The following is a 15,932-nucleotide window of genomic DNA, read 5'->3' on the forward strand; positions in this document are numbered from 1 at the left end:
GTGGTCAAAGCACTGGTGCAAGCCACTGCTGCCCAGCAGGCGGCTACCCGGGTCCAGGCAGATGCCCAACAGGAGGTCATGAGGCTGCAGCAAGAGAGCAATCACCTGCTGATGACCCAGGCCACCCAAGGTCAGCCCATGCTGCAGGAACTAGTGAACCAGGTGAAGGCCCTTACGGCGCTGAGCCATGGGTATGATGGAACACAGACCATACGGGCCACCTACTGTCTGCAGAAAATGACCTGAGAGGATGATGTGGAGGCATACCTCCTGGGCTTTGAGAGGACAGCCCTGCAGGAGGCCTGGCCCCGAGACCAGTGGTCAGGCATACTCACCCCATTTTTGTGCGGGGAGGCCCAGAAGGCCTACTATGACATGACTGCAGAGGAGGCAGCAGATTACACCTGACTGAAGGGGGAGATTCTGGCCAGGGCAGGGGTAATGACAGCCTTGCGAGCCCAGAGGTTCCATGAATGGCAGTACAGTGCGGACAAGACACCACGATCACAACTATTTGATCTAATCCACCTAGCCCGGAAGTGGTTACGTCCAGAGGCTCTCAGAGAAAATGATGGAGCTTCTGGTGCTGGAGCACTATACGAGGGGACTACCCTTGGGCCTCTGAGCTGGGGTAGGCCAGAATGACCCCTCCACCTATAATGAACTGGTCACCCTTGTAAAGAGACAACTGGCAACCCGTGAACTGGTCGAAACCCCGGGAGGTGAAACATGGTGTTCCAGGAAACCAGTCCCGACCCTCAGGCTCCGGGTCATCGAGAACTCCAGGAAAGCCATAGTGGGAAGAACAGGCACCAAGGAGCGGCCTGAGGCCCCAAAGGGACCTGTGGGTCTTGGGGGAGAGGGCTGGGGGAGCGTGTCAGTGGGCCCAAGACAGAGGGTGACCTCTGGGATGAGATATTGCTGTTATGAGTGTGGGGAGTTGAGGCATATAGCAGCCCCGTGCCCCAACAGGGAGGAGCCCATGCAATGCAACTTCGGGGATCCCAGAGACCAATGTGGCCTAATCAGGCTGGTGGAGGTCGTGATGGCCCCACATGAGTACACCAGGCCAGTAAGGATAAATGGCATCCAGACCACAGCTTTGGTGGACTCTGGAAGTGCTGTCACATTGGTCTCAGGAAAGTTAGTGGGGCAAGACCAACTGAGCCGGGCCAAGAGCACCAGAGTGACATGTGTCCACGGCACAGTACATTTCTACCCCACAATTCCAATACAGATTGAGATCCAGGGAAACACTACCAAGATGACTGCAGGGGTGGTCCCCAAGCTCCCCTACCCAGTCTTAATTGGCAGAGACTTTTCTGGGTTTGAGAGCTTACTCCCCCTGCATCGAGTTAGGGGAGGGAAGTAAACCCCAAGCAGAGTTCAAGGCGTCCATGGATGGCCCTACCACATTTTTTGCTGGGTTTTCCCCAGAGTTATTTTCACCCCCCAGGAAGTCTTGGAAATCCAGATGGGAAAGGAGGGCAGACAAAAGACTAGGAACCAGGATTTTGGCAGCAAACCAAAGAGCTGCCCTGGTTGGGAGGAAGTCCCATGGAAACCCAGAAATGGCCCCCAGCACAAGCAGAAGCACCACAAGAAAAGGAGGGGAGCCCATTCCGATAGAATCAGGCCAGATCGGTCCCACACGCGAATATTTTGGGCAGGACCAAGCTGATGACCCACTGTATGTGAACGTGAGGGACGATGTAGTAGAGGTAAATGGTGTGCAAGTAGAAGGGAAAATCAAAGGCCCAGGGCCCTACTATTATCAAGCAGGATCTGTTGTACCAGGTAGTGCCAACATGGGGGGGAAGTAGTAGAACAGCTCTTGGTGCCACGGAAGCACACAAGGGCCAATTAGAGTTAGCTCACAGTCATCTGTTTGGGGGACATTTAGGAGTAGACAAGACCCTGGATAGAGTCCTAAGGAGGTTCTACTGGCCGGGGTTACGGGCAGAAGTCTGGCGCTATTGCACCTCCTGCCCAGAGTGCCAGCTGCATAGTCCCCGACCTCAGTTAAGGGCCCCGTTGGTACCCTTGCCTATAATTGAAGTTCCTTTTGAAAGGATAGCAATGGATCTAGTGGGACAACTAGAAAACAGCCCGGCCACCAAAGCATACTCATCATTCTGGACTACGCTACACGGTACCCCGAAGCCATTCCTTTAAGAAACCCCATGTCCAAGGTGATTGCAAAAGAACTGGTGCAGGTTTTTGCTTAGGCATCCCTAAGGAGATCCTGACAGACCAAGGGACTCCCTTCATATCGAGAGTAATGAAAAACTTATGTACCCTGCTTCACATCCAAGCCTTGCGAATCTCGGTCTACCATCCCCAAACAGATGGCCTGGTTGAGTGATTTAACCAAACTCTCAAGAGTATGATACAAAAGGTGGTGGCCCAAGATGGAAAAGACTGGGATACCCTCCTCCCATACCTGATGTTTGCAATACAAGAAGTTCCCCAAGCATCTACTGGATTCTCCCCCTTCGAGTTACTGTATGGATATCACCCACGTGGCATATTAGACATTGCGAAGGAGAAATAGGAGGAACAACCCAACCCAGGGAAGAACGTCATTACACATGTAGCCCAGATGAGAGAATGAATAGCCCAAGTGACCCCCATAGTAAGAGAACATTTGGAAAAAGCACAAGAGTCCCAGCGAACCTACTACAATCGGGCAAAAACACGGTAATTGGCGCTGGTACCAACAACAGAAAGTAAGCTCCTGGCCAGTTGGCATGGACCCTATGAGATCGTGGAAGCCATTGGGGAGGTGAATTATAAGGTGAAGCAGCCAGACTGCTGAAGGCCAGAGCAGATATACCACATCAACTTACTGAAACCCTGGCATGATTGGGAGACATGCCCGGCTGTCCTGCCAGTTCCATCCCAGGCAGATGGCCCACAAGGGCAGGTAAAGATATCCCCCGAATTAGTCCCAGAACAATGAACAGAGGTTGTCGAAATGATCCAGAGGAACCAAGACGTGTTCTTTACACAACCAGGCCATACAACGCTGATCCAGGACCACGTTGTCACCTCTCCCGGAGCAAGGGTGACAATAAAGCCATATTGCTTTGTCTATGCCCAATGGCCTTTTCCAATATACCGTCCTCCCTTTTGCGCTCCATGGGGCCCCCGCGACTTTCCAACGATTGATGGACAGATTACTTCGACCCCATGCCAAGTATGCTGCCACCTATTTAGATGATGTTGTAATCCATAGCCCTGACTGGGAGAAAGTGGAAGTGGTACTAGATACTCTTAGACAGGCTGGCCTCACTGCTAACCTGTCCAAATGTGCAATAGGGTTAGCCGAGGCCAGATACCTGGGGTATGTAGTTGGAAGGGGCCTGTTGAAACCCCAACGGAACAAAGTGAAGGCAATACAGGAATGGCCCCGCCCAATCCAGAAGAAGCAAGTCAGAGCATTCTTAGGGATAGTGGGGTACTATTGCTGGTTCATCCCTCACAAGAGCTCGGGGTCTGGAGATAGTAAGTGGACCGAAGCGGCAGAAAAAGCTTTCAGAGACCTAAGGATGGCCCTTTGCAGTCATCCAGTGCTCATAGCCCCAGATTTTAAAAACTAATTCATCTTTCAGATGCCTCGGAGGTAGGACTTGGGGTTGTCCTTTCACAGATGGTGGGGGATGAGGAGCACCCAATCCTTTACCTTAGCCAAAAGCTCCTGCCCAGGGAGCAACGATATGCCATAGTAGAAAAAGAATACCTAGCGGTTAAATGGGCCATGGAAATTCTACAGTATTACCTGCTTGGGCAGCGGTTCACTCTTGTGATAGACCATGCCCCACTCCAATGGATGCACACAAACAAAGAGAGGAATGCACGAGTAACTAGATGGTTACTATCCCTACAACCTTTCCACTTCTGGATACAGCATAGAGCTGGAAGCCAACACGGCAAAGCGGATAGCCTGTCACGACAACACTGTCACTCGTCCCAAGTAGCCCAACCCCATGGTATTGAGTGGTGGTGGTATATGATACAGAAGGGCCAGGGAGCAGCGGTAGAGTGGTCAAGGAGAAATATATAAACCCTAGGCTAATTAAGGCGTGGTTCCCTGTAGACTAGAGAGGGTTGCTACAGATTAATTGGAGCACCTGTGGTCAATTAAACCCTGTCAGGAACCTAATAAAACCCCCTGCTTCAGGCAGTCGGAGGAGGAGGAGGAAGGAGAGAGGACTGGAGCTTGGAGGTTTGTTGAGAGATTTGGAAGACCTGAGAATTGAAGTAAGGGAGACCCTGCCCCAGCGGGACAGGGGGATTCCCTTCCCCCCAACACCTAAGGACCCAGGGTAACCCCACCTAAGGGGGACGAGAGTAAAAAACCTGCAGGGATTGAGAGGGGCTGGGACTCAGAGTGAGGAGCAAACCCAGACCCCTTCCCTGCTTCCCTACTCTACCACCTTCCCGGGCTAGTAGCGGGACCCTCGGCACCCAAGAGCAGGGGCAAGGGGTGGCATCTTAGCCCCTCCCCAAGAAAAGCGCAGGACCCACCATATAAACATTGGCCATCTTGCCACAATATAAAATGATGGGGTCTAAATTAGCTGTTACCACTCAAGAAAGAGATCTTGGAGTCATTGTGGATAGTTCTTTGAAAACATCCACTCAATGTGCAGCAGCAGTCAAAAAAGCTTACAAAATGTTGGGAATCATCAAGAAAGGGACAGATAATAAGACGGAGAATATCGAATTGCCTCTATATAAATCCATGGTATGTCCACATCTTGAATACTGTGTGCAGATCTGGTCGTCCCATCTCAGAAAAATATATATATTTTGGAATTGGAAAAGGTTCAGAAAAAAGCAACAAAAATGATAGGGGTATGGAACAGCTTCCATATGAGGAAAGATTGAAAAGACTGGGATTTTTCAGCTTTCAAAAGAGACGACTAAGGGATATGATAGAGGTCTATAAAATCATGACTGGTGTGGAGAAAGTAAATAAGGAAGTGCTATTTACTCCTCATAATTTGGGCTCCATGTCTGTCACAGAGGTCGCAGAAGTCACAGATTCTGTGACTTTTCGCAACCTCCGTGACTTCTGCAGCGGCCAGTGTGGGTGGCCCTGGGACCACCTGAGCAGCTAGTTTGGGGGCCAGCTGCTCAGGTGCCCCAGGGACAGCCGCACCGGCCACTGCTGGAGCAGTCTGGAGCTAGTCGCACCAGCTGCTGCTTTGGCAGCCCCAGGTAGCTGGCCCTGGGGACTGCCCGAGCAGCAGTTCCCGGGGTAGTCGGAGCAACTGCTGCTCTGGTGGCTCCCAGTAGTGGTTCCTGGGCGGCTGAAGAAGCCGCTGTTCTGGTGGCTCCTGGCAGTTGTCCCCAGGGTGGCCGGAGCAGCTGCTGCTCCAGTGGACCCCCGGCTGCAGGTGCAGCTGGCCCCAGCCCCCTCCTCCAGCAGCAGCCCCCTGGGGTGCGCCCCCACAGCAGCCACCCCAAGATTTAGTCAGGAGTATTTATAGTATAAGTCATGAACAGGTCATGGGCCGTGAATTTTTGTTTATTGCCCATGACCTGTCCATGACTTTTACTAAAAATACCCATGACTGAGTCGTACCCTTACTTATAACATAAGAACTAAGGGTCACCAAATGAAATTATTAGGCAGCAGGTTTAAAACAAGCAAAAGGAAGTATTTGTTCACACAACGCACAGTCAACCTGTGGAACTCCTTGCCAGAGGATGTTGTGAATGCCAAAACTATAAACAGGGTTCCAAAAAAAAGTAGATACATTCATGGAATCATAGAATATCAGGGTTGGAAGGGACCTCAGGAGGTCATCTAGTCCAACCCCCTGCTCAAAGCAGGACCAATCCCCAATCAAATCATCCCAGCCAAGGCTTTGTCAAGCCTGACCTTAAAAACTTCCAAGGAAGGAGATTCTACCACCTCCCTAGGCAACGCATTCCAGTGTTTCACCACCCTCTTAGTGAAAAAGTTTTTCCTAATATCCAACCTAAACCTCCCCCACTGCAACTTGAGACCATTACTCCTTGTCCTGTCCTCTTCTACCACTGAGAATAGTCTAGAACCATCCTCTCTGGAACCACCTCTCAGGTAGTTGAAATCCCCCCTCATTCTTCTCTTCTGCAGACTAAACAATCCTAGTTCCCTCAGCCTCTCCTCATAAGTCATGTGTTCCAGACCCCTAATCATTTTTGTTGCCCTTCGCTGGACTCTCTCCAATTTATCCACATCCTTCTTGTAGTGTGGGGCCCAAAACTGGACACAGTACTCCAGATGAGGTCTCACCAATGTCGAATAGAGGGGAACGATCACGTCCCTCGATCTGCTCGCTATGCCCCTACTTATACATCCCAAAATGCCATTGGCCTTCTTGGCAATAAGGGCACACTGCTGACTCATATCCAGCTTCTCGTCCACTGTAACCCCTAGGTCCTTTTCCGCAGAACTGCTGCCTAGCCATTCGGTCCCTAATCTGTAGCTGTGCATTGGGTTCTTCCGTCCTAAGTGCAGGACCCTGCACTTATCCTTATTGAACCACATCAGGTTTCTTTTGGCCCAATCCTCCAATTTGTCTAGGTCCCTCTGTATCCTATCCCTGCCCTCCAGCGTATCTACCACTCCTCCCAGTTTAGTATCATCTGCAAATTTGCTGAGAGTGCAATCCACACCATCCTCCAGATCATTTATGAAGATATTGAACAAAACCGGCCCCAGGACCGACCCCTGAGGCACTCCACTTGACACCGGCTGCCAACTAGACATGGAGCCATTGATCACTACCCGTTGAGCCCGACAATCTAGCCAACTTTCTACCCACCTTATAGTGCATTCATCCAGCCCATACTTCTTTAACTTGCTGACAAGAATACTGTGGGAGACCGTATCAAAAGCTTTGCTAAAGTCAAGAAACAATACATCCACTGCTTTCCCTTCATCCACAGATCAGTAATCTCATCGTAGAAGGCTATTAGATTAGTCAGGCATGACCTACCCTTGGTGAATCCATGCTGACTGTTCCTGATCACTTTCCTCTCGTGTAAGTGCTTCAGGATTGATTCCTTGAGGACCTGCTCCATGATTTTTCCAGGGACTGAGGTGAGGCTGACTGGCCTGTAGTTCCCAGGATCCTCCTTCTTCCCTTTTTTAAAGATTGGCACTACATTAGCCTTTTTCCAGTCATCTGGGACTTCCCCCGTTCACCACGAGTTTTCAAAGATAATGGCCAATGGCTCTGCAATCACATCCGCCAATTCCTTTAGCACTCTCGGATGCAACTCGTCCGGCCCCATGGACTTGTGCACGTCCAGCTTCTCTAAATAGTCCCTAACCACCTCTTTCTCCACAGAGGGCTGGCCATCTACTCCCCATGTTGTGATGCCCAGCGCAGCAGTCTGGGAGCTGTCCTTGTTAGTGAAGACAGAGGCAAAAAAAGCATGGAGAATAGGTCCATCAATGGCTATTAGCCAGGATGGGCAGGAATGGTGTCCCTAGCCTTAGTTTTGCCAGAAATTGAGAATGGGGAACAGGGGATGGATCACTTGATGGTTACATGTTCTGTTCATTCCCTCTGAAGCACCTGGCATTGGCCACTGTTGAAAGACAGGATACTGGGCTAGATGGACTTTTGGTCTGACTCAGTATGGCAATTCTTATGTTCTTAGTGTAAGAGCCTGATTATAAGGTCTGTGTGTCCTGAGTTAAAAAAGTCTCCAGTAAGCTGTGAATTAATTATTATTGATCCCAGGTAACTGGGGCTCCTTTATCTCAGCTCTGTAGACAATTGTGTAAGAGAAATGTCCCTCTGATCTCCCTTTTCCTTGTTCTCAGGGTATGCTGGATACAGGCTGGCAAATGGCAGCACAGGGTGTTCGGGGAGAGTGGAGCTTCACCATGGAGGCGCCTGGGGAACCCTCTGTGATTCCCAGTGGGATTTACAGGCTGCCCACACCCTCTGCCAGCAGCTTGACTGTGGATTCGCTCTGTCAATGCCAGCAGGGCAGCTCTTTGGGACAGGAGATGGGCCTGTCTGGAACGGCACGTTTGGCTGCGAGAGGAACGAATCCCGTCTGAGGGACTGTCCTGTTACTGCACTGGGTACAACTGAGTGTCCCCCTGGGAGCAAAGCCAGCGTGGTGTGTTCAGGTGAGCTGCAATGGGAAGAGGAGCTGAAAACAGAGGAAGGAATGTCCAGTGGTTAGAGCACTAGCCTGGACCATGGGAGAGCTGTGTTCAGTTCCTGCTCCACCACAAAATCCTATATGACCCGGGGGAAGTTCCTTAGTCTCTCTGGGCCTCAATTCCCCTCCTGTAAAATGGGGATAACTGTACTTCCCTATCTCACAGGGGTGGTATGAAGATGCATATATGAAAGACTCTTGTCCTCCCTTTGCACTAAGTGGGATGGATCAAGTATCAGTTTGTGCATATGCTGATGGAGAAAAGCCACACAGCCCCCACAGGGTAACTGCTAGCATTGAGCAGGAGCAACAATCCCTTCCTGTTCCCCACTCCCTTCCCTGTTGTTGCCATTAACACTGGTCACTGCGCCATCTCAATACTTACTTTCCCTTGTACTCAGAGTGCTCAGGCGGCAGGTTAGTGAATGGCACCGAGTGCTCCGGGAGAGTGGAGATCCGACATGGAGACACATGGGGAAGCCTCTGTGACTCCCACTGGGATTTGCAAGATGCCAACGTCCTCTGCCATCAGCTGAACTGTGGATACGCCGAGTCAACCTGGGGAGGAGCCCATTTTGGGGAAGGGAGAGGAACCGTATGGAGCGACACTTTTCATTGTGAAGGGACTGAATCCTGTCTGTGGGATTGTTCTCGCACAGCCCTGGGCAACCCAGCCTGCTCCCCAAGAGACACTGCCAGGGTTATTTGCTCAGGTAAGTTTAATATAGACGTGTATGTGTTAGTTACAGTGCAATGTACTGCCCAGATTAGTACATTCACGAGTAATCCCATGGACTACATTATTCAATGTAGATAGGGGTACCAGAACCTTGCTTTCTTCATTTCATGTTCCCCAGAACAGAGACCCCTCTGGATGCAGTGAGTGGGGTCGTGAGGTAGATCCTAGTACTACAGTAGAGTGAACTGGAGAGAATGGCTATGCACTGTAAACTTGAGTTTTGCAGTTCACAGATTCCTTCAGATCTCAGCAGGACTGATCCAGCCATTCATAAGGTTAGACTGGCATTTCAGAAGTAAGCTATATGCAGAGATGTCATCCAAGCTGTGGTGCCATTACAATCCAATTTTACTCTCTGGAAAAGTAGGTGTTTGCCCCAGTGTTCTGGACAAAATGCTTCCTCTTCTCCCTCCCCCGCTTATCCAAACTGTGTCACATGCTTTTAGTCTGCAGCCCTAATCTGCAGATTTTGCACAGTGTGTGTGTATATGTTTATAGATAAGTAATACCCCCAAACACTTCATATAATAGTAATTTCTTTTCCAAAGATCCTGGTTTTCAGGAAAGTGTTCAGATGGCTCTTGAGCAGGCTTAGATGTCCCTAAGAGCAGGGTCTGTGTGAAATTTAGCACCTGACTCAGATCTTGCTCTCAGGGTAGGTCTACACTACCACATATGTTGATATAACTTCCATTGCTCAGGGGTGTGAAAAACCTACCCCCCTGAGCATCACAAGTTATAGCGACCTAACTTCTGTCCACTTATGACGTTATGTCGGCAGGAGACGTTTTCCCACTGACATAGTTTCCACCTCTCATGGAGGTGGAGTAATTATGCTGAAGGCAGAACTCTCTCCCATTAGCATAGACCGTCTTCACTAGATGATCTACAGCTGTGCAGGCTGCATTAGTAGAGTTGTGCTGATTTAGCACTTCTAGTGTAGACTAGCGCTTAGTGACAGCAGCTGGTGCTTTGCTGAAGATCCTCCTCTACAAAGCAACACAAATACTGCAGGGGTCTTTTTTTCCTCAAGGTTTCTCTGAAGCTTTCCCCCAATCAACTTCAAAGGCTTTTTCATGCCACACTAGAGAACAGAAGTAGCTGACGGAGTATGTTTCATAGATTTATAGATTCCAAGGCCAGAAAGTACCATTGTGATCTAGTCTGATCTCCTGTATAACAGAAGCCCTATGGCTTCCTCAAAATAATTTCTTTTCAACTAGACCATATGGTTTTAAAAAAACACCCAGTCTTGATTTAAAATTTGACAGTGATGGAGAATCCACCATGACCCTTGGTAAATTGTTCCAATGGTTAATTACGCTCACTGTTTTCTATTCTGAATCTGTCTAGCTTCAACTTCCAGCCACTGGGTCTTATTATACCTTCATCTTTTAATCTGAAGAGCCTATTATCAAATATTTGTTCCCCATGTAGATATACAGAGTGATCAAGTCACCCCTTAACCTTCTCTTTGTCAAGTTAAATAGATCGAGCTTCTTGAGTCTAGCACTCTAAAGCATGCTTCCAATCCTTCAATTATTATTCTGGTTCTTTTCTGAACCCTCTCCAATTGATAACATCCTTCTTGAATTGTGGATACCAGAACAAGATGTCGTATTACAACAGTGGTTGCACCAGTGCCAAATACAGGGGTAAAATAATTTCTCTACTCCTACTCAAGATTCCCCTGTTTATGCATCCAAGGATCGCATCAGCCCTTTTGACCATAGTGTTGCTCTGATAACTTATGTTCAGGAGATTATCCACCATGACCCCTGAATCTTTTCCAGAGTCAGTGCTTCCCAGGATAGAATCCCCCATCATGTAAGTGTGGCCAACATTCTTTGCTCCTAGATATATTTAACCATATTAAAACATATATTGTTTGCTTCTGTCTATCTTACTAAGGGTATGTCTACACTACGAAATTAGGTTGAATTTATAGAAGTTGGTTTTGTAGAAAGCATTTTTATACAGTCAATTGTGTGTGTCCCCACACAAATGCTCTAAGTGCATGTAGTCGGCGGAGTGTGTCCACAGTACCGAGGCAACCGTCGACTTCCGGAGCCTTGCACTGTGGGTAGCTCTCCCACAGTTCCCACAGGCTCCGCCACCCATTTGAATTCTGGGTAGAAATCCCAGTGCCTGATGGGGCTAAAACATTGTCGCGGGTGGTTCTGGATACATATCGTCAGGCCCCCCTTCCCTCCCTCCTTCCGTGAGAGCAAGGGCAGACAATCGTTTTGCGCCCTTTTTCTTGAGTTACTTGTGCAGACGCCATACCATGGCAAGCATGGAGCCCGCTCAGGTAACCGTCACCGTATGTCTCCTGGGTGCTGGCAGACGCGGTACTGCATTGCTACACAGCAGCAGTTTATTGCCTTTTGGCAGTAGAGAGTGCAGTATGACTGGTAGCCGTCATCGACGTAGTCCTGGGTGCTCTTTTAACTGACCTTGATGAGGTCGGGGCGCCTGGCAAACCTGGGAGTGACTCAGCCAGGTCATTTCCCTTTTAAGTTTCGTCTTATGGCGATTCAGTCCCACCGGCAGTGTACTGTCTTTTAATCAGCAGCCAGCAGAAGATGGTGGCCAGCAGTCATACTGCACTGTCTTCTGCCGAGCACCCAGGAGATGACGATGGCTAGCAGTCATACTGCACAGTCTGCTGCCAGCAAGATCTATAAAGATAGATGAAGTGGCTCAAAACAAGAAATAGACCAGATTTGTTTTGTATTCATTTTCTCCTTCCTCCCTCCATGAAATCAACGGCCTGCTAAACCCAGTTTTGAGTTCTATCCTTGAGGGGGCCATTCAGTTTCTCGCAAAGCCACCCCCTTTGTTGATTTTAATTCCCTGTAAGCCATGTTGTCAGTCTCCCCTTCTTCCATCAGGGCAACGGCAGACAATTGTTCTGCGCCTTTTTTCTGTGAAGACGCCATACCCCGGCAAGCATGGAGCCCACTCAGATCACTTTGGAAATTAGGAGCACATTAAACACCACACGCATTATCCAGCAGTATATGCAGCACCAGAACCTGGCAAAGCAAAACCGGGCAAGTAGGCAACATCAGTGCGGTGACGAGAGTGATGAGGACATGGACACAGACTTCTCTCAAAGCACGGGCCCTGGCAATGTGGGCATCATGGTGCTAATGGGGCAGGTTCATGCGGTGGAACACTGATTCTGGGCTCGGGCAACAAGCACAGACTGGTGGGACCGCATAGTGTTGGAAGTCTGGGACGATTCCCAGTGGCTGTGAAACTTTCGCATGCGTAAGGGCACTTTCATGGAACTTTGACTTGCTTTCCCCTGTCCTGAAGTGCAAGAATACCAAGATGAGAGCAGCCCTCTCAGTTAAGAAGTGAGTGGCACTAGCCCTGTGGAAGCTTGCAACGCCAGACAGCTACCGGTCAGTCGGGAATCAATTTGGAGTGGGCAAATCTTCTGTGGGGGATGCTGTGATGCAAGTAGCCAACACAATCAAAGATCTGCTGATATCAAGGGTAGTGACCCTGGGAAATGTGCAGGTGATAGTGGATGGCTTTGCTGCAATGGGATTCCCTAACTGTGGTGGGGCCATAGACGGAACCCATATCCCTATCTTGGCACTGGAGCACCAAGCCAGCGAGTACATAAACCGCAAGGGGTACTTTTCAATAGTGCTGCAAGCACTGGTGGATCACAAGGGACGTTTCACCAACATCAATGTGGGATGGCTGGGAAAGGTACATGACGCTTGCATCTTCAGGAACTCTGGTCTGCTTCAAAAGCTGCAGGAAGGGACTTTATTCCCAGACCAGAAAATAACCGTTGGGCATATTGAAATGCCTATAGTTATCCTTGGGGACCCAGCCTACCCCTTAATGCCATGGCTCATGAAGCCATACACAGGCAGCCTGGACAGTAGTCAGGAGCTGTTCAACTACAGGCTGAACAAGTGCAGAATGGGGGTAGAATGTGCATTTGGACATTTAAAAGCATGCTGGTGCAGTTTACTGACTCAGTTAGACCTCAGCGAAACCAATATTCCCACTGTTATTACTGCTTGCTGTGCTCTCCACAATATCTGTGAGAGTAAGGGGGAGACGTTTATGGTGGGGTGGGAGGTTGAGGCAAATCGCCTGGCTGCTGGGTACGCACAGCCAGACACAGGGCGGTTAGAAGAGCACAGGAGAGTGCGGTGCGCATCAGAGAAGCTTTGAAAACCAGTTTCATGACTGGCTGGGCTACGGTGTGAAAGTTCTGTTTGTTTCTCCTTGATGAAACCCCCCAGCTCCTTGGTTCACTCTACTTCCCTGTAAGCTAACCACTCTCCCCTCCTCCCTTCGATCACCGCTTGCAGAGGCAATAAAGTCCATTGTTGCTTCACATTCATGCATTCTTTATTAATTCATCACACAAATAGGGGGATAACTACCAAGGTAGCCCAGGAGGGGTGGTGGAGGAGAGAAGCACCAGGAGGGGTGGTGGAGGAGGGAAGGACAAGGCCACATAGCACTTTAAAAGTTTAAAACTTTTGAATGCCAGCCTTCTGTTGCTTGGGCAATCCTCTGGGGTGGAGTGGCTGGGGGGCCCCCACCGTGCTCTTGGGCATCTGGGTGAGGAGGCTATGGAACTTGGGGAGGAGGGTGGTTGGTTACACAGGGGCTGTAGCAGCGGTCTGTGATCCTGCTGCCTTTCCTGCAGCTCAACCATACATTGGAGCATATTAGTTTGATCCTCCAGCAGCCTCAGCATTGAATCCTGCCTCCTCTCATCATGCTGCTGCCACCTTTCAGCTTCAGCCCTCTCTTCAGCCCGCCACTTACACTGTCTGCCTCCACGCATTCGTCTGTGCTCTGTCGGTGTGGGAGGACAGCATGAGCTCAGAGAACATTTCATCGCGAGTGCGTTTTTTTCACCTTCTAATCTTTGCTAGACTCTGGGAAGGAGAAAATCCTGTGATCCTTGAAACACATGCAGCTGGTGGAGAAAAAAAAAGAGACAGTGATATTTAAAAAGACACATTTTATAGAACAATGGGTACACTCTTTCACAGTAAACCTTGCTGTTAACATTACATACATATAGCACATGTGCTTTCGTTCCAAGGTCGCATTTTGCCTCCCCCCACAACATGGCTAGCCCCTCCACCCTCCCCACTCTCCGTGGCTAACAGCGGGGAACATTTCTGTTCAGCTACAGGCAAACAGCCCAGCAGGAACAGGCACCTCTGAATGTCCCCTTAAGAAAAGCACCCTATTTCAACCAGGTGACCATGAATGATATCACTCTCCAGAGGATAACACAGAGAGATAAAGAACAGATGTTGTTTGAACGCCAGCAAACGTACACTGCAATGCTTGTTCTACAATGATTCCTGAGTACATGCTACTGGCCTGGAGTGGTAAAGTGTCCTACCATGGTGGACGGAATAAGGCTGCCTTCCCCAGAAACCTTTTGCAAAGGCTTTGGGAGTACATCCAGGAGAGCCGCGAATGCTAGGGCAAATTAATCTTTTCACATGCTTGCTTTTAAACCATGTATAGTATTTTAAAAGGTACACTCACCGGAGGTCCCTTCTCCGCCTGGCGGGTCCAGGAGGCAGCCTTGGGTGGGTTTGGGGGGTACTGGTTCCGGGTCCAGGGTGAGAAACAGTTCCTGGCTGTCGGGGAAAACCGGTTTCTCCGCTTGCTTGCTGTGAGCTATCTACAACCTCATTGTCATCATTTTCCTCATCCCCAAAACCTGCTTCTGTGTTGCCTCCATCTCCATTGAAGGAGTCAAACAACACGGCTTGGGTAGTGGTGGCTGAACCCCCTAAAATGGCATGCAGCTCATCATAGAAGCAGCATGTTTTGGGCTCTGACCCGGAGCGGCTGTTCGCCTCTCTGGTTTTCTGGTAGGCTTGCCTCAGCTCCTTAAGTTTCACACGGCACTGCTTCAGGTCCCTGTTATGGCCTCTGTCCTTCACGCCCTGGGAGATTTTGACAAATGTTTTGGCATTTTGAAAACTGGAACGGAGTTCTGATAGCATGGATTCCTCTCCCCATACAGTGATCAGATCCTGTACCTCCCATTCAGTCCTTGCTGGAGCTCTTTTGCGATTCTGGGACTCCATCATGGTCACGTCTGCTGATGAGCTCTGCATGGTCACCTGCAGCTTGCCACGCTGGCGAAACAGGAAATTGAAATTCAAAAGTTCACGGGCCTTTTCCTGTCTACCTGGCCAGTGCATCTGACTTGAGAGTGCTGTCCAGAGCGGTCAGAATGGAGCACTCTGGGATAGCTCCCGGAGGCCAATACCGTCTAATTGTGTCCACAGTACCCCAAATTCGATCGGGAAAGTCCAATTTCAGAGCTAATCCCCTTGTCGGGGGTGGAGTAAGGAAATCGATTTTAAGAGTCCTTTAAGTCAAAAAAAAGGGCTTCGTTGTGCGGACGGGTGCAGGGTTAAATCGATTTAACGCTGCTAAATTTGACCTCAACTCCTAGTGTAGACCAAGGCTAAGTGATTCAGATTGCTCTGTATTAGTGACTTGCCCTTTTCATTATTTACCACTTCCTAATTTTTGTGTCATCTGCATACTTTATCAGTGATGACTTTATGTTCTCTTCCAGGTCACTGGTAAAAATGTTAAATAGTGTAGGGCCTAGAACCAATCCATCTGGGACCCCACTAGAAGCACACCCAATCCATGAGGATTTTGCATTTACAGTTATACTGTGAGACCTATCAGTTAGCCAGTTTTTAATGCATGTAATATGTTCCATCTTCATTATGTATTGTTCTAGTTTCTTAATCAAAATATGGTGCTATACCAAGTCAATTTTTTTACATAAGTCTAAGGTTATGTGTAACTTTGGAGTTAGGGGTGTGATTCCCACCTCACGAAGACATACTTACACTAGCTTTCATTGAGCTACCATACTAAAAATAGTAGCGAAGCCATGTAGCACGGGCAGCAGTGAGTGGCAACATGGCTTAGCTGTCCCAAATATGTACCCAGGAGGTCCAGGCAGCTTTGT

General features: G+C 49.2%; 1 protein-coding gene across 5 annotated transcripts in view; it reads left to right on the forward strand.

The window, feature by feature from the left end:
- The window catches only part of LOC102929785 (scavenger receptor cysteine-rich type 1 protein M130), an 80,135-nt gene that overhangs the window by 44,978 nt on the left and 19,225 nt on the right, over nucleotides 1-15,932 (forward strand). For all 5 annotated transcript variants that reach the window (XM_037911442.2, XM_043544515.1, XM_043544617.1 and 2 more), the window contains 2 exons: nucleotides 7,832-8,146; nucleotides 8,583-8,894. In XM_037911442.2, the coding sequence (XP_037767370.1) occupies nucleotides 7,832-8,146; nucleotides 8,583-8,894 (627 nt within the window). The remainder of the gene's footprint in view (nucleotides 1-7,831; nucleotides 8,147-8,582; nucleotides 8,895-15,932) is intronic.

The sequence above is a fragment of the Chelonia mydas genome, chromosome 1 (genome assembly GCF_015237465.2).
Source record: "Chelonia mydas isolate rCheMyd1 chromosome 1, rCheMyd1.pri.v2, whole genome shotgun sequence".
NCBI lineage: Eukaryota > Metazoa > Chordata > Testudines > Cheloniidae > Chelonia > Chelonia mydas.